The sequence below is a fragment of the Azolla caroliniana genome, unplaced genomic scaffold, assembly GCF_043228905.1.
Source record: "Azolla caroliniana isolate FFs.n. ecotype wild unplaced genomic scaffold, voAzoCaro1.0.p SCAF_4, whole genome shotgun sequence".
Taxonomy (NCBI): Eukaryota; Viridiplantae; Streptophyta; class Polypodiopsida; order Salviniales; family Salviniaceae; genus Azolla; species Azolla caroliniana.
This window is the reverse complement of record NW_028230439.1, coordinates 4,698,142-4,716,976: the sequence shown is the minus strand read 5'-3', so window position 1 is coordinate 4,716,976 and position 18,835 is coordinate 4,698,142. Positions and strand designations below refer to the sequence as shown.

General features: G+C 38.7%; 1 protein-coding gene across 2 annotated transcripts; it reads left to right on the top strand.

Moving 5' to 3' along the window:
* The first annotated feature begins 3,951 nt into the window (after window positions 1–3,951).
* Window positions 3,952–6,930, top strand: LOC147864921 (uncharacterized). Of its 2 annotated transcripts, none has more exons than XM_087317582.1 (5): window positions 3,952–4,456; window positions 4,699–4,957; window positions 5,064–5,234; window positions 5,326–5,463; window positions 5,680–6,930. In XM_087317582.1, the coding sequence occupies exons 1-5, from the start codon at window positions 4,049–4,051 to the stop codon at window positions 6,477–6,479; spliced, it is 1,776 nt and encodes a 591-aa protein (XP_087173708.1). In that variant the 5' UTR covers window positions 3,952–4,048; the 3' UTR covers window positions 6,480–6,930. The 2 variants fall into 2 exon arrangements, with proteins under 2 accessions (XP_087173708.1, XP_087173707.1); XM_087317581.1 differs by having other exon boundaries at window positions 5,677–6,930.
* Window positions 6,931–18,835: the final 11,905 nt, after the last annotated feature.

The following is an 18,835-nucleotide window of genomic DNA, read 5'->3' as shown; positions in this document are numbered from 1 at the left end:
TTTATAAGCCTTAGAGTTTGGCATTTATTCATGAATATGCATATCCTACTCTTGGTGTCCAACTTGATCCTACATTTGTTGAGCACATATAAGAAAACAGTGATATAGATGTGTGGTTGAAAGTTTCTTCCTTGTCCTTGAGCATGTTTGACACATAGTCATTCGCTATAAAACTTTCATGTGACTCTAATTGAAAATGTACATTGCAATATCTACTACCTTTGCCCAAAATAAATATAATTTCACATCTTTGAGCCCCATGTCAATTCTATAGTGATCTTATTCCAACATTACATATTCTCTCCATTTGACATTGTACATGGAGTTGCAAATTGCCTAATGATCCTTTTCCATGACATACTCCTCCGGCTAACTTGAAAAAAAATCTCCTTTTGGAGACACCTAACTTTCCAAGAGTCTTAGTGTTGTCTAAAAGTAAGTACACATATACATCTTAGTGTAATCATATATGATGATCACTCATATTGCGTCATGTTAGATAACTATTTGTGTAGTACGCAACAAAAGCAATTTGTGTTTGTGTGTGTGTAGATATATTTGAGATAGCCTGAGACGAGGTGAAAATATAAATATGTATGTATAGCAAACTTGTGAGAGAGTAAGAAAAGAGGTATTCACCAAGTTTTGGAAAAAAATCTAGAAACAACAACACACACGGTGAATCACTACCTTCCAATGGCTATTAATACATAGGTCACTACCGGTTGGTGCATGGCAGCGTGGGAACCTTAGTTCTCCTAATTGTGTAGCGTGCCCAAATGCAATAGAATCAATCCGACATGCTTTGTGGGACAGCCTAGAGTCCCATCGAATATGGCAAGGGGTTGGCCGCTTATTGCAATTATGCCAAGTGCAAGGCTTAATTAAGTGGGGAAATATATGTTGGTTATCATGGCAGGCCCCAATTGACAGATACGAGCATCAGGAGGAGGGGATGGTTTTGTTGATAAAAGCACCATCGACATTGTACACTCAACTCCTATCAATGCCAAATCTCAAGTTGTGTTGGAATTGGTCAACCCCAATAACTCTTTGGACTCTATGGAAACAACGGTGTAGACGAATCTTCTCCAACCAAACCGCGCAACCAATAGTGTTAATGCAAGAGATGGAGTTGAAAGACAACGACTAGCCTTCATCCAAGAATGGTCGACCTCCCCCTTTATTGAGTCAATGGGCATCCACATAAGATGGACCTATTGCGTCCCTACAGGGATTTGTAAATATTAATCTCATATGTAAAATTTTATGACTAATGGGAGGAGTTTTTTTTGGAAAAAAAGAAAAAGAAAAGAGGTATTTTTTATTCCAAAATAAGAGAAGAGGATTAACATTACAATAATAAGTTATGAACAAATTAAGTTTAACACACCATTATCACATAAAAATATAGAAACCACAATGGGAGTGGAGCATACATAGATAAATATGTATAGTAATAACGTTTTTCTATTATGTTGAACAAATTTACATTACAAAAGAGGACCTTTATATGGCGTCTTACAAATTGTGGTGCATCCATCTACTTCGTACACTAATTCTTACCATATTTATGAACTTCCACATTCTCTTACACATATATTTTAGAGTCAACTCCTAAAGAGTACCCCAACACATATGTACTTTTTGTAGAGAATTTGCATTCAATACTAAGTCTAATTGTATAGATCAACTCATTATATTGAATGGAGCTCACATATGGTGTGTTTGCACACAAGAGTGTGTCATACGTATGGTTGGAGCTTGATTCTCAACACATCCTTTAGACACTTTATCCCACCTCCACAAATATTGATGCAAATTGTTTCATATCCATCGATACACTCATCTTTGATTGTTCCCAATTGTGAAGAGCACACTTTCAATCCTTCTCACATTTCAAAAGCACAAATAAAGAGGTCGTTGATCCAATGATCGACTCATCCAGCTTCCTTCTATGCACAATATATTTCATTGTTCATTCATGTGAGATGGTTGATGCTTGTTTATATCCAACATAAGCCTAAGGTTGTTGGTAATGACAATCTAGACAAGCTTTTTTGTCACATAGCTTATTGTGTCCCATGACAAACTTTGAACTGAAAATGGACCTTCTAAGAAATGGTTATCACATTTATTGTTCTAAAATGGGGTTTGCTTAAGTTTTTACTAGATGCTAACAAGATCATACTTTTTCACTATTAGTAGATGAGTTTTAGTGGGAGGATTAAAAAAATTACTGCAGCAACGAATTATCCATTCGGAGTTGGGTGTAGAAGTTTTTAAAAAATCTACAAAATAGCAAACTCCAAAGGCTCCATTGTTTGAAAGAGAATCATTTGAAATATTCTACATCTCTAGATGGATGATAAAATATTGCATCTTTTGTGAATATATCGTGTGGATATGAAGGTAGATGGCATACCATTGATCGTTATGACATTTGTGTCGTCATGGGTAAATAGTTTTTATAGATTGTAGCATCACAAGATGGTTGTTTGCTCTCTTGGTTATGGAGAAGAGAACTTGATATGGTTGGTCGAAAACTCATGTCCTATGTTTTTTCAATATTGCTAGCAAAGTTGGGGAATGTACATTGGAAGCAAAATGTCATCAAAATGAAGTTTGAGAAGTAAAACATACCATATGCATGAGAAGCAAAGGTGAAGTTGTCGAAGACTCGAAACTACAAGATTGACAAGTTAGCCACATGTACACACACACACACAGTAACGTTTAGAAACATGAGTGAGGAGGCCTTGCAATCATCACATGTACAAAAGACACAAAATGTATATGAATGGTCCTCTGGAATCTCTTGAACCGTGTCATTAGTTTCGTGGTCGAGGTCGGGGGATGTTCCGTGCATGATGGACGATGAACTTTTATTTCTTCCCAAGTTAGGGAAGAGCATGAAATAGGGAATAATAGAGTATGTATATATGGAGGTATGGCTCAGTTCAATTCAACAACCAGAAAAGGAATGATAAACCATTTGGTGTGGGTGTGGGTGTGGGTGTAGGGGGGGGTGTTAGTTGAGGTTGAGGTTAAAGCTAATAAACGAGAGCATTTAATACATCCTTTAATGCTAGCGTTTTACTTACTAATTGTGGGGACCCCAGCAAAACAAAAAAACCCCACACAAATTATTAGTAAAGGCCACATTCATGCTTATAAGTTATAACTTATAATAATGGAACGAACGAACACAAAAAACAAAACGGCACCAAAATAAAATAAAAATACACACACACAAACACACGTATACGGATCTAATCCATCCATACATACATATGTATATGTCTATCTAATACCAACTTACATGTATGTATGTATGTACATAAATATTGCCCGCATTTCATCCAACCAAACATATTATACATATACATATACATATATATATATATACATATACATATACATATACTGTATACATACATGCAAACGTAGATTTAGTATATCTCACCTACATTTCAACTTAATTATATCAATTTATGCTATTATTAATTATATTATACTATTATGGAAATGGTAAAAAGTTAATTAACTACGCTTTGTTTATTCTGTTACACACACATATATGTATATACATATATATATATATATATATTAGTTTTTATATTTTTTTATTTATTTAAAACTTTGGGCGCCAGATCCTGTCGGCAGGAGCCGTTGCAAAAGCAGCACAGAGAAAAAAAAAGCAAAAGCAAAAAGCAACCCTAAAGAAAAGAAGAAGAAGAAGACTGCAGAGTAGCAGAGAAACTACTAGAAACGATTTCTGCTTGCTTTCTTGTCTTTCTTCCTCTTCTTCTTCTTCTTCTTCTTCTTCTTCTTCTGTTTCTCCATTCCCTCTTCTTTACCATTTCTTCGATTCATTCAATTCACTCTTCGTCTCCTCCTTTTCGCCTTCATTGATCATCATCACGTGATCATCACTATCGTCTTCATCACCATAATCATCGCCATCGCCATCGCCATCGCCTTTCTTCTTCTTCTTCTTCTTCTTCTCCCCCACACACACTTTCTCTGCTAGCTGCTCTCTGCTCCAATGGCGTTTACTGCATCTGTTGAAGTCGATCGCCTCCCCACCGCCTCCGCTTACACCACCCCTCCCTCCTCCCTCCACCTCCACACCCACACCCTGCTCATCCCTAACCTTGACCCCAGCGCTTCTGTCAAATCCTCCATCAAGAAGTTCATACGGGAAAACCTTGCTGTCCCCGACGATTTGCAGTGCATTTCTGCTCCTCTCTTTTCTGTTCTCGGCGAACAAGAGGTCGTTGAGGACATATATGGACGGTATTGTTGCAGCGCAGATGCAGAAACCTCGGAATTGCACGTTGATGAAGAAAGTTTCACGTTCTTCGCAAGACAAAAAGGTCAGCATGTCGATCTGACAGACGATGATCGTCTGGATCAACGACATGTAATCGATAGCTGCAAACTCCACCTCAAGGTATCCCTTTTCTTCTTCACTCACTCTGTAATTGGTTCGCAGAAAGTTCGTGTCTTCACAATTATATCCCATTTTTATCCTAGTGTTATCGTTACTGTTAGTTCATTCTGCTGCAGTAAGTCGTAGAATATTGGAATGTGTACCGTGACCAATAGCCTACCACATAGTCCGCTATTGATGCTATTCGAGTTCATATCCGCCTTCTCAGAATTCGTATTTCTGGGTTTTCTTATGCTTAACAGGTTCTTCCTCAGAGGCTCCCTGAGCAGGGAGGCCGCATTTTCGTGGAGATGAAGAATGGCACCTTACCTATACAAGGAATTAGTCCTCGCACGTCGGTGTCTCAAATCAAAAGAACCATTGAAAAGTTTACGGGGATCCCTAGCTCTCAGCAGCTCTTGTCTTCGGTAGGAAGAATTATGCATGACGAGTTCTACGTGGATGATTTTAATGGATTACACTCTATCTACGAAGATAGCACGCTAGATCTCTGCAAATCAGGTGCAATTCAAACTTTTTTCTTCCCCTCGATAAATTCTGTTTCCCATTCTCAAGACAAGAAGCGTTACACTTAATTCCATTTTGTTTCGAACCGTTTCATTTACAGGCGATTCAAATTCAGAGCAATCTCACCGACGTGTCCCTGTGAAAGTTTGTGTAAAGAATGATGTGGAATTTATCGTAGTTGTTCAAGGGAGGGATACAGTTCGATCAATCATGCAACTCGTTGAAGCTCGAACAGGTTGCGCGCCATGTCTACAGAAGATTTCTTTCTCTGGTAATAAATTCACGAATCGTTTTTCCTGGGTATGTTTGCGAGTGCATGTGTTTGTTGCGTTCTTCTGAGCGAATTTCTGTATGTACATCAGGCAAGATTCTAGATGAGAAGAAGACATTGTCGGATTGCTTCATCTACCCTGATTGTACCTTGCAAGTGAACATATTCAAGAAAGCTCCACGACCTGGGATGCGAAGAATCTCAGATGATGATCTTCAAGAGCAATCAGGCAAGCCATCTAACCTGAGTTGTTGAGTAATTGTTTGAGCGAAGCACCTCCGTTGAGTAATTCGTGCTATTCCCAGAGAGTCATTTTCAAGTTCACGAGTGGCTTAGGGTTTTAGGTTTCGAGTTTACACAGAAATCTGAAGCGTATTATACCAGAACCTGTTTATGGATGATTCTTAAATTAGACCCTGACTTAATTCTATGTTTCTTACAGCAGATTTGTTTATGGACGACGAGTGGAAGCCATTGGCCAGAAAGATTAAGCTAGTCAGAACGCTGAGAGGATCTGTGACAGGAACAGTGACCATACCAGTACTGACAACAGACAGGATCATCGAGCTGAGGAAGAAAATCAAACGCTCCTTACAACCTCTTGTTGAGAGAAATCTGTCAATGCCTACATCTCAAAGAGAGCCGAAGCATATCGACATAACGCCTGGATGCAAGTTTTCCTCTACAAATCTGTCTAATGTGAACTCATCCTCTTCAAATATAAAGTCATCGAATTGTATCTCAGGGAGTCCATCTTCTGCAGAGAATGTGAAGCAGAACATCAGTATCAGAAATTTGACCTCGGCTCTCAGCCTTACAAACAATAGTAATAAAAAACTTGCTGGAACGAGGCCATGCTTATCTTCTGGTTCGACTCCTCTCAACAATATGGTTCAGCCTTCAGCATTATCTTCTCCATCACCACCATCAGCAGGTTCATCATCTGTTTCTAGGATTCCTTCTGCTTCAGCCTCCAGGATTCATATCGAACATCCCAGTGAATGTTCGCCTCTGTCTAACAAAACTGCTTCTGCTAGAAGGCTCCATTTCGAGCCTATCTCCGGTATTGCCAGTAACGCTGTTGGTAAGGAATTGGATCAAGCAAACAGAACAGAGAACCATGCAACACGCTCTCAGGAAGCTTCAAAGCCTGAGAATCAGAAGCGGAGCTTTGGGGCTTGGATTAACAGCAGCGTCCATGCGCTCACGGATCAAATACGAGCTCAGCTGACCGAGAATCAGTAATCCAACAGAATCAGTAAACCATGGCTAATTTAGGACAAGGAAACCATGGCTTAAATTTAGGAAGAAGCAATTGCCAAAGTAGGAGGCAATCATGAGCACATAGTCTTGGGGATCATGCCAAATTAGGAATCAAATCCTCATGATTGCTGCAGATTTCCCCTGGTTCGAAACATATCAGATTTTCTCCTTACCAATATGCATATATATGTATGTGAATCCATCCCATCCCCTCTGTTAAATGTGAAGGAAAAGGACCTTCTCATCATCAACCACATATAGTTAGCTGCTGGCTCTAACAAAGCGCTTTATCCATATCTCCTTGAGATTGGAGGCTTTCAACTTGTAGCACGTGCTAACTCTGTGCGGCACGTGCTAATTTTGAACGTTTGTGACATTAAGAGCTTTATAAGGCCTGTAACTCTATTCTAAATTCCTAGTATTTTTTTTTTTGGTGACCCAAAATCTTGTCTCGTGTTTAAGAAAGGTTCATTCAGCATCTCTGACGGTTCTATGTTGGCTCCTTTGGACTACAGATAGATAGATTGTATAATGAATTTTTGAGTTTGACACAGAAAAATGGTTAGCTCCTTTGATGGACTATAGATAGATAGATATAGATTGTATAGAAATTGTTGAGTTTGACACACAAAAGTTATTAAAACCTTTGATGGACGGATAGATTGATAGATTGTATATGAATTTTCTAGAGAAACTATGGGGCCTCTCCGCTTTTTTTGCTTTTCTTCAAAAGCCCAAAGGTGCCATGCTTTCTTTATTGGGACATGTCTGAACGCATCTAATAATATAGACATTGAAGTTGTTGAAGGACTTCAACATGTAAACGTAGTGAAGAAGGCCGGCCCTTCAAGTGGCCGATTGCTTCATATACCATGTAGGCAAGCATGACCTACATACCATGGATGCTCCGAAGAACACCAATTGTTAGACCCAAAAACCTCCCCCAAAAAAGCAAACTCTTGTTGTTGAAGAAGTATTATGTGGATTAAATAGAAAGAATGGTTGAGTATGTTTTCTACCCATATAACTTTGAGATACGGGTTCGATTATAACTACATGGCGTGGTCTACAATTTTTCATCCCCAGTGATCATAGGCATGTGGGTTTGGAATAATAAGTCTAAATATTAACTTTATGTCATAGTAAGTATGGTGACCTTGTCTCTCACTTTGAGACCATGTACATTTGTGATTAACTCGCATTTTCCTCCTAAAAATGGCTTGATATATTCATTTTCTTGAAGAAAAGGGTTCAAAAAAATGATAGCAAGGCCTTAGCAAGGGAAATGCTAAAAAATGGTGTCAAACATGTCCACAAACAACAAATGCAAGGGTAGTAACCCTTTTTTTTCTTAATCTCAAATATAACCTCCTTAAATGCAAATGGATTAGGTTCCAAGCAACAAAAATTTAAATAACATCATTCTCTCTCATTTATACTCTTGTAGTTCTTACAACTTTAGAATGGAAGTTATAATCTTAGAGCATGAACATGATAAAACATTTCTCATAGCTATAAATTCTTTCCCCTTGTAGACATAGAACATAAGGAAGAGAACCTCTAGGGTTTGGCCATCCAAATTGAACGGGGAGAATATGATGCCTTGAAATCTTTGCATTTTGTGACAGAAAAAAGGGTGCATACCTACAAACAGTTTGCATGTTGTGCTTATTTAGGTTTTCTCATCATCGAGCCCTTATGTTTGAATGTAACATATTGCAAAGATTTTGTTTTGGGTATTTATATAAATTTGATGTTCCCCATAATTAATATGAAGCTTGGAAGTTGGAACAATTGTATATTTATGCTCATGTCAATCAACGAGGATCTAAATATAGGCTTCACATCACAAATATGGGCGACAAGTTGTATTACTCAAATTGATACATACATAGTGATGTAGTAATAGTGAATTTCTAATATCTAAAATGCATACCATGAACTTGTCATACACATATGTATATAACTCGTGAAAATAGTTTATGACCTAATTGATGGTATTGAAATATTATCTTTCTTAGAATGAAGCCAAAATGATGAACATCTAGTAACAAAATATTTATTGTGGTTTCATTTACTATAAAGTCCACACCCAAAAGAAAGAGAGTCCAGGCTTTTTAAATTATTCTCCATTATGTTTAAATAATAGAACAAAGAAAATCTATACAAACTTGGAGTTGTGTAACCACTAGAAATCAAAATCGTGTTGATATCCTAATATCAACGGGAGTTAGCTTGATATTAGGGGGCATCAATGTGGCCTCATCTTAAACACATGTTGAATGTTGGGCTTTGTACATGAATCGTGATGAACAATTTTTGCATGGTCCTAGTCTACCCACGAGCCCTTGAAAAATCACAATAACACAATCCCTTTATTTCAAGGTCCAAATTTGAACCCGCCAATTGAAGAAAAAGGAGACAATCCCCATTGGGATGATCGTATATCCTTGTGGGGCCTCAATTATGGTAGAGATTCACATGCACGTTTGTAAAACACATGCTTTGATGTCACCTTAAAATTCATCAATGACGAATTGCCATCTTCACATGACCAATGGTCCCTAAGCTTTTCTTGAGGTCCAAGCCTTTAGAGTCGTGGGTGATTGACATACTTTGACGACACCTTAAATTCATAGATGACACAAATTGTCATCTTTTCATTGCCTTTGGTCACTATGTTTTTCTTTAGAAGTCTTTAGAGTTATAAGTGACGCCGCCCATTCTATCCAGAAAAAAGTAGTTGGGAGGAGGAGGTAAGAATGCTCAAGTTTGTTGTGGGATACTTAAAACCATGATGTGAGAAAAGCAAGGGAGGATATCCAATTATGGTAAAGCTTAAGCATCACAAGGAAGAAGGTACGACGTGTGAGAAGTGAAATTTTAAAGGGGCGCAGTGTGGTCCTAGATAGATAGATATGTATATGTAATGTCCAGCGGAGACCAATTGTGTGACCTAGGGTGTGTGGACAGCATTATGTGATGGTTTTTGGAGGGACCGTAAGACATTACATTGTCATCGATCACTAGGGTGCGTGGGCGAGAGATGTATGCAATTATTAGGTTTTCATTAGGAGGTGAGATAATGGAGATCCAATCTTAGCCTCCCACCTTCTCTTATGACAAGGAATGAGATTGAAGACATGTTGGACTCCTCCACACATTGGAGAACAAAGCGACCATTGGACTTGGAGGCCCTTAGGAATGGGCGGCGAGCGAAGATAGGAGGGGGGAATGTCCGGGCACGTGTGAACGCTCTTCTACTACCACTATGGCCATGGTGGCAGTTGTTGTTGTTGTGGAGGTCCACATGGCTTAATACCAATGCACACTCTGGAACAGGAGGAGGACCCGTGAGGCCGCACAGATTGCTTGAGCTCTCGCAACCCAATTCTTCAGTGCAATGGCCAAGCTCTAATCTTGATGTGGGCGTACTCATGGGAGGGTGATAAGCTAGAAACAGAGACAGAGACAGAGAAGCAGAGAAAGATGAATGATTAGGTTTGTGATAAGCTGAAGGCAGAAGCAGAAACGTGAGAGATGGAGAGAGAGAGAGAGAGAGAGAGAGAGAGAGAGAGAGAGGAAGATGGATGGTTAGGTTTCTGATAGAAGAAAAGCAAACCATATAGTCAGTCTTATAAGTACCTTGTAACAAACTCATTTCCCGTGTATGTAGATTTAGCTAGCTAGCTAGCGTTATAACTAATGACAGATCCATATCTTTTTTTTTAACGTCCACCCAAGAGACACACACACACCCATTTCGATCTATGGGACACGGCCGAGCCTATGGCCGCACGCGCACCTCCACTAGTGGCTTGATACTATTAGCATAACTAATAGCTTTGTTGATGGTGCAAGAGTGCTTCGCTCAATAGAAGACTCGCATATGCTAAAGACCCATTCATAGTGGGCAAGCCGAAGAACAAATGAGGTTTTTCTTCTCTTGCACCATTTTGAGCTCGCGAGGTAGCATGCGTGTTAGGAAAAGCCAATCTTTAGGTTTGGCAAGGTACTTGTTTTCATTTTGATTTGGTTCTTTTTTGAGAGATAAGAAGCAGAAAGTAGGAAAAGAGAAACTATCTATATCGATAGTGAGTATACCACTTGGTCATGTTGATTTCCACACCATAGATCCTTTAGCCCCATTGTGTTCCCCTTATGATGTTAGACAAAATACTTGAATTAATGGCACCTTTACATCCTTGAGCATATGTCGTCACTAACATTAGTTGTAGTGGGACACTCAAACTAAAACATGTGCAACATTTTGTTGAAGAACTCTACCTGCAAAGATAACACATGTTAGTCATTGATACCTCCATTCTTAGTTCTTCTTAGACTTAGTCTAGTACCAAAAATCTGCCATGATCTCCTTTCCGAATGGTATTAATAAAATGAATTTACAAAGAATGGTAAATATGTAGTGTCAAATGCATCGACTTTATACGCAAGGTCGAATCAACAAAAGCTACAATTGCAAGTAGTTTAACAAAGTATAATTATATTTATTGAGGATTTAAAATCTCTTTACAAGGCGTCTTTGTTGTGGCAATCCTTTAACAATAAAAAGGTTGGAGATATGTAGACATGACCCAAAATATAGTCTTAGTGATGCAAAGACTTACAAATCCATAACTTGTATACTCTAATATGACTATCTTTGTTGAGTTTTAAGGTGCTAATCCATGTTTCTTTGTACTTAATGACTCCACGTTCACCAAAACCAACTATTTTCTATCTATTGGTTTATCGATATATATCATTATATCCAATAAAGAAAGCGACAAAGAAGATAATGATGAAGAAACAAGATGATAGAGTGGATGAAGAATTTGGTAAGAAAAGTCACACGAAGAAGAATGTAACAAAATGGGATGGAAGCAAATTGTTATTTGAGATCTATGAAATCACCAAGTTGAGCCGCATCACTCCAATAGATAACTAAAACAACAATGATGGGTCACTAGCCAAGAGTCTAGTGATCATCACACCAACTTGCATCAAGCAAAGTTGAGAGATGATTGGGTTGACACTTGATGCTTGATCATCAAGATGAGCCAAGCCATGTGAAGAGATAGTCGGGTCAATGCATCGATACCTAACACAATAGTTGATAACCATGCTAAGGAATCATGGATGGTGGATGATGATATAAAGGGGAGAATGATGATGACAATGAAGGACAAAAAAAGAGCCAATTATGAGTGGAGGTGAGATCAATTGATATGCACATATATGATAAAGGTGTCACGACACAATGACATTAAATACATAGTTGGTGAGGATTGAACCCGCAACCTCACTCAACAAGATATCATGTTTAACCATTTTAATATGAGCATTATTTAATATACTCGATCTAAATTTAATACTGTTTAGTTACATATCTCTAGAAAGTTCTAGAACTAGAAGGTTCTAGAGGGTTCTAGAATATTCTCCAAAATATTCTAATGCATGTTCTTCAACTCACAATATAAATACTTGTAACCTCCTTGGTCGCTTTCAAGGGATTAAACACGGTCATTGGCACATCAATCTAGTATTCTTGTTCAATTCCATCTTGTCTTGTTCTTCATCTGTGTCTTCATGCTCTTGTGTCGTTCCCCGTGTCTTAAGTTCCTCACATCGTCGTTCCCAACTTCCCGAGATTCTAGCCTCATCACTTCTAGTTTGTAGCCCCCATCATCCATGCTTTGTTTGAGTCCGCGGTTTGTGTGTCTATCACAGTTTGAATCCCCTCCAACTAGAAGCATCACCTATTGTTGTCATCGCCCTTGCTTCTAGAGTTACCAACGTCATCGTCCTTGCATCCAGAGTTACCGTCATCAAAATCCTTGGTTTTAGAGACGCTATCATCACCATAGTCACAACCATTCCTGCTGGAGATACTTCCTTATCATCATTGTCTTCATTGCCTCATCTTCAACATCATCATTTTTCAACACCTCTTGTTGTCTTCATCAACGCTACTTAGCCCAACCTTCATCCTCATCAACAATACTTTGCATGGTCTTTCATTATCATCATTGTTCCGCCCTCTTCATTGTCATTGTCATCATCTATAAGTATCATTTTGCATCACGATTTTGGCGAGGATTGATTTCGATCACTCACCTTCACAATTCCGGTGGGGTTACAACTGCTTACTTTCCTAGTGGGGATCGAATCATTGCGCACTTGTAATCCATTTTCATTTTGGTCCACATTTCACTCCACTTTCTTTTGATGAGTATCGATTTCGATCGCTCACCTTCTAGTTTTGGTGGGGGTCATAACCACTCACTTTCCTGGTGGGGATCGAGTCAGTTTCTCGCTAGTGCTACCATTTGTGCCGTGTTTTGGGTCAACCTTGACTATTTACCCTCTTATGATAGAAGAAGTTGAGTTGACCTCTTCACCTACATTCCTAAGCCCGTTGTTGTTCCAGTTCCCGGTGAGGGCCACACATGGTCGCTCACGCCTCTTCGTGTTCCGGTTCTCGGTGAGGACCACACATGGTCGCTCACGTCCGTCGGTGTTCGTGTCTTCAGTGAGGACCACACATGGTCGCTCGCGTCCGCCGGTGTTCATGCCTCCGGTGAGGACCGCACATGGTCACTCATGTCCGCTAGTGTTCATGTTTTCGGTGAGGACCGCACATGGTCGCTCATGTCCGATGGTGTTTGTGTCTCCAATGAGGACCGCACATGGTCGCTCAATTCTCTTCCAATTCCTGGTGAGGATCACACATGGTCGCTCAACTGTGTTCTAATTCCTGATGAGGACCGCACATGGTCGCTCACATCCGTTGGTGTTCGTGTCTCCGATGAGGACCACACATGTTTGCTCATGCCCGTCAGTGCTCCAATTCCTGCTCACCCCTACACCACGCTTTCGAAAAGGAAACTGTAAAGGGGAGGATAATGTCACGACACAGTGACATAAAATACATAGTTGGTGAGGGTTGAACCTGCAACCGCACTCAACAAGATATCATGCTCAATCATTTTGAGATGAACATGTATTTGTATTCAAGTACTTGATCTAACAATATTGTTTAGTCACATACCTTTAGGAAGTTCTAGAATATTCTAATGCATGTTCTTCAACTCACAATATAAATACTTGTAACCTCATTGGTCCCTTCCAAGGGATTCAATGCTAGTCATTGACACATCAATCTAGTATTCTCGTCTCATTCAATCTTTTCTCCTTCTTCATCTCTGACTTCATGCTCTTGTGTCATTCCTAGCTTCTTAAGTTCCACGCTCATCATCCGTGCTCTTTTCGAGTCCGCAGTTGGTGTGTTTGTGTCAAAAGGAAATTAACTTCTAATCAAGGGAGAGTAGTGGAATCGTGTTCTCATGTTGCCAATGGCACCTAGTATGTATTACCTCCAAACAAAGCACATTCTCCCATTTTCACATCATTTTTGGTTTCTCATATATTTGTTAAGAAAAACATGAAGTGCAATTTTACTTCCAATGAGTTACTAGGTGTATTCATATTTTCATATGAAGCTAATACAATTTGTTTTTACTTAGAAATATATTACAAGAAATAAGTATGTGCATAAGCTAGTCAATGGAATGATAGTCTTAGATGGTTCCTTAATTCAGATTTCCTGTTACCTAAATCAAATGTTGGTTCTTTACGTTTCTTTGATGGAATTCTCTATGCATGGGAAAGTATTTGTCAAGCACATATTTTATTGCCATTGAAAACTTATCATCAATTCATGCGTCAACCGTTGCTATGGAATCCTTTATTTACTGATGAAGTTGCATGGTTTTGGGTTTACGACCTAGGTTATCTTGGGCTGCAATGGAAAGTGGCCCAACCCATATAGTTGCAGATTGGTTAAAGTTTCTGCAGACTTCATTGCAGGACCAAAGGAGTATGTTGACTAATTTAAGAGGGGCAAATATTATGTTCTCCCAATCCATGTTGTATCAGATAATAGTGCCAACTTTGCAGTTCGATCATTTTCAGAGTTGGTACGGTATATTTTAGACATTCATCATACTTATTGGAGCTCATTTATATCTTCAAAATGGCAATATGTATTTTTATGAAGTTTTGGATAATGATAGTTTGTTATTAGTGGAGAGGAGTCTCCAATAATTTCTTCTGCAAATCAATTGCCAATGTGAGCGATTGCTAGATTAGATAAAAAAATATTTATCGATCCTAATCCTTTATTTTCTAACTACTCATGTCATATTTGGGTTCTACATTCTAGGCCAATTCTTGATCTATAGTGGGATCCGCCTGATTATGGTTGGAAGTTGTGCATGTTTGATACTTTGCAAACGAAGGTACTTCCATTCTTCACATATTGTGTGGTCTTTGGTAGAAACTTTTTGTTGAATCAAATTGAGTTGGTACCTGCTGGAAAAAAGTGTTGGGAGGAAGGTAATGTGTCGTCTTCTCATATGTTGAAGTTTTGGAAACATTTTTGGTCGATTAAGTGTATGAACAAGGTATTGCATTTTCGATGCATGATGATTCATTATGCATTGCTAGTAGGAGCTTTATTGAGGGAACCAGTGCCTGATCGATCATGTGTTATGTGTGGGTCTACATCTGAGACATTGCATCATGTTTTTTGGGAATGTGTTGCAGCCAAAAGTTTTTGGTTTCGAATTCTTCGTCTACTATGTCATAAGTATAGGTCGGCTATCTTCATGTGGGGTGTAGTCTTTTGGGGAATGTTGGATCAACAGATGGCTTTTTATCATTATCATCATTCAAGTTCATTGACTTTACATGTGAGAAGTTTTCAGGTGTACTCTACTTCAAGTTCTTTGCAGGAAATCGAGTTCTAACACGTTCGCATTCTCTACAGGGAATCTTCTCGCGGTGTTATGTTTGGTAGATTGTCTCCTCTTTGGCCTTATGGGTTCTTTGGAAAGCTAGGTGTTCCAAGCTATACAATGCTGAACAAAACTCATGTTGTGGATCAGGTTAAGTCCTTCTGGGACTTATTGGTACATACGGTTAAAGGTGATTATGATAGTTATAAGGGTTATAGAAATATCGCTAACCGTAAAAGAAGGAGAATTCAAAGAGTCTGGTCATCTATTCCTATTATGTTAGATGCAAGTACAGAGGTTAAGTGGAACTACATTCCACCTTATTGGTTGTTTCCACCACTGGCGCCGTTCTTAGTGCAAGCAACATGAGTTAAGATGGATGAGGTGGGCAAGGCGTATTTGAATGGTCTATTTATGTAAATATGTGAGATGGTTGATTTGGAGAAAGTGAAGCGATGAATTGGTTTTTTGGATAAGGATGAGGGTAAATGGTGTGGGAATAAGAAGTAGATTATTGATTGTCACAAGAGTGGAGTGGTAGATGGTGTGGGAGTAAGAAGTAGATTATTGATTGTCACAAGAGTGGAGTTGTACTTGTTCTATTGGTGAAAGTAGTTTGGTGGATTCGGCGAGATGATTGAGGTGAGGTTAATGAAGCGTATTTTCTATTTTTGATGAGGGTGAGTAGGGATGGTGTCAAGGGCTGGAACATAATTTTATGACAAGAGGAGAGTAGACTCATTTTTGTTTTTGTATGTACAGGATTTTGGTGGTAATCAGCAAGATGGTTGATGTGGAAAATGAAGCATAATTTTGTATTCTTGATAATGGATGAGTGTTGTTGCTGTGGAGGTTAGAAGCATATTATTAAGGGCCGAGGAGGGTTGTTTTATTTGATTGAGTTTCCTCCTATCTTACGATTCTATAGTACAAGGACCTTAGGAATTGGGGTTGTCTTGCAAGTCTATTGGTGTAAATCCGCAAGATGGTTGATGTAGAGAAAGTGAAGCAATTAATTTATTTTTGGATAAGGATGAGGGTAGATGGTGTGGGGGTAAGAAGCATATTATTTGTTGTCAATGGAGTGAAGTTTTATTTGTTCTGGTTGTGTAGGTGATTGGTGAATGCGGCGAGATGGTTGATATGGACTTCATGAAGCATATTTTTGTTTTTGATAAGGATGAGTGATGATGGTGTGGGGACCGAAGCACATTCTCATGAGGAGAGGATGCGGCTAGACTCATTTTGTTTTTGTATGTACAAGATTTTGATGGTAACCGGAGAGATGGTTGATGTGGGAAATGAAGCATACTTGTTGATCTCTTGATAAGGATGAGTGTTGATGGTGTGGAGGTTAGAAGCATATTCTTGACGGTCGAGGAGGTGTGTTGTAGTTGATCGAATTATGGATATCTCTTCCCTTAAACGGATAGTCATTATTCCTTTCCAGATGAAGATGCAAGAAAGGGTTGGATTCGTACATATGTTCTGACATGGGGGATGGGATACTTGTGGGCTAACCATGGTGGCCCACCGCGTTCTACATCAACATGGTTCATCACAACTCATGTGATATTACAGGAATTGCGCGTTGGAGAATAGGTGAAAGGAAACGAAGGATAATTGTTATCATTATGGAGTCAGAGGAGATGGTCACATTTGAACGGATGGTGGCATAAGAGGAAGTGGTGTGGACTAACCATTATGGCCCACTACATTCTATGTTCAATAAATATAGGATGTCCATTGTCATTCTTTTTCGTCTTTCATTCTCCTTTGTGGTTTTCATGGGAAAAAAAAGCATGTGCATAAGCTAAAATGTATAACATAAGTGCTAAGTGGTTCCATATGCTCAACCATCCTCGCATAGGAGAGCCGATACAAACACCTAATGTGGGTTAGGGGAGGCCGTATATGTAAAAGAAAGAAAGAAAGGGTGGAAGCATAGTATGAACCATACGTGCATTAACATTCAAGAATGTTTCAATCATTTGAGTATAGTAAACACCCTCGAAGTATGGTAAATACCACACTTTCTTATTCATTATTTATTATAAGGTAAATTTTTTTAAAGGTAAGAAAGTTAAGGTAAAAAGTGTAAAAAAAATACATAAGAATGTTTTTGTAACATATGCATTTGTATGAAAAAGAATGTTTGCTAACATACTATCGGTGGAAGCATTTTAGGAGAAGAAAAAGGATGACTTAGGGCTTCTAAAGATTTCTAAGTGTGTGCTTGATTTCTTTAAGATGCAAAGCTACTAGAAAGCTCTCTCTCTCTCTCTCTCTCTCTCTCTATGGTGAAACACATAATTATATTGATAATGTGTGTAAAAACACTACTTACAATGAGCCTCACAATTGAGTAAAGTCACCCACTAACGACATGGGTAGTGGAACATGCTGAATTGCCAATAGGCAAGACAAACACTCCAATGAGGAAAGAATTTCTACTTCCACCAATAAAGAAATTTGCCACTTCCAACTTCGTAGATATGCTTTGTCTCCATGCCTACCATCAAATACAAAATCATTGCACATATCCCAATTATGACGTAATCCCCAATACCTTAGAAATAGGAAAACGATCTCCATTTTTGTTTTTAGGTAAACCTGTGTGAATTGTCTATAGAGAAGTCCAATGTTCTACAATATTCCAGCTCACCCGAAGAGCTTAGGGGTTGCTAGATGATTTCACGCAACCCATGTGATTCTCATCTTATCCCTTGTCCTCCACAACAAATATCGAAGAGGTTGCAAAAGAAAAATGCAAAGCCTTCTTTGTCCATGGCAACAATGGCAAGTAATGTAATATCATGGGTTTCATAATACATTGTGCAACCTTTAGGCATACATGAAATGGCCAAGATTGTGAGACTCTCTCTCTCTCTCTCTCTCTCTCTACAAGGAGCATTTAGTGTATCCTGAACTGTAACATTGAAAGTGAGATGTCAAGCAAATAATTAACAATAGGGAAGTATATAGAAGATTGAAAATTTCTTTTATTACTTTGGGAAGCATTTCATTGTTTCATCGCCATGCATCATGTCCATTTTGAGTCATGTGAAGGGCTTATCGAAAGTGAGATGTCATGCAAATAATCAACAATAGGAAAGTATATAGAAGATTGACAAGTTCTTTTATTACCTTGGGAAGCATTTCATTGTTTCATCGCCATGCATCATGTCCATTTTGAGTCATGTGAAGGGCTTATCGAAAGTGAGATGTCATGCAAATAATTAACAATAGGAAAGTATATAGAAGATTGACAAGTTCTTTTATTACCTTGGGAAGCATTTCATTGTTTCATTGCCATGCATCATGTCCATTTTGAGTCATGTGAAGGGCTTATCGAAAGTGAGATGTCATGCAAATAATTAACAATAGGAAAGTATATAGAAGATTGACAAGTTCTTTTATTACCTTGGGAAGCATTTCATTGTTTCATCGCCACGCATCATGTCCATTTTGAGTCATGTGAAGGGCCTATCGAAAGTGAGATGTCAGGCAAATAATTAACAATAGGGAAGTATATAGAAG

Excerpts from the sequence above, each read along its gene's own strand:
- LOC147864921 (XM_087317581.1), top strand. The coding sequence starts at position 4,049 with ATGGCGTTTACTGCATCTGTTGAAGTCGATCGCCTCCCCACCGCCTCC. Across the intron at positions 4,457-4,698 it reads GCTGCAAACTCCACCTCAAG|GTTCTTCCTCAGAGGCTCCC; the intron begins GTATCCCTTTTC and ends TATGCTTAACAG. Across the intron at positions 5,235-5,325 it reads ACAGAAGATTTCTTTCTCTG|GCAAGATTCTAGATGAGAAG; the intron begins GTAATAAATTCA and ends TATGTACATCAG.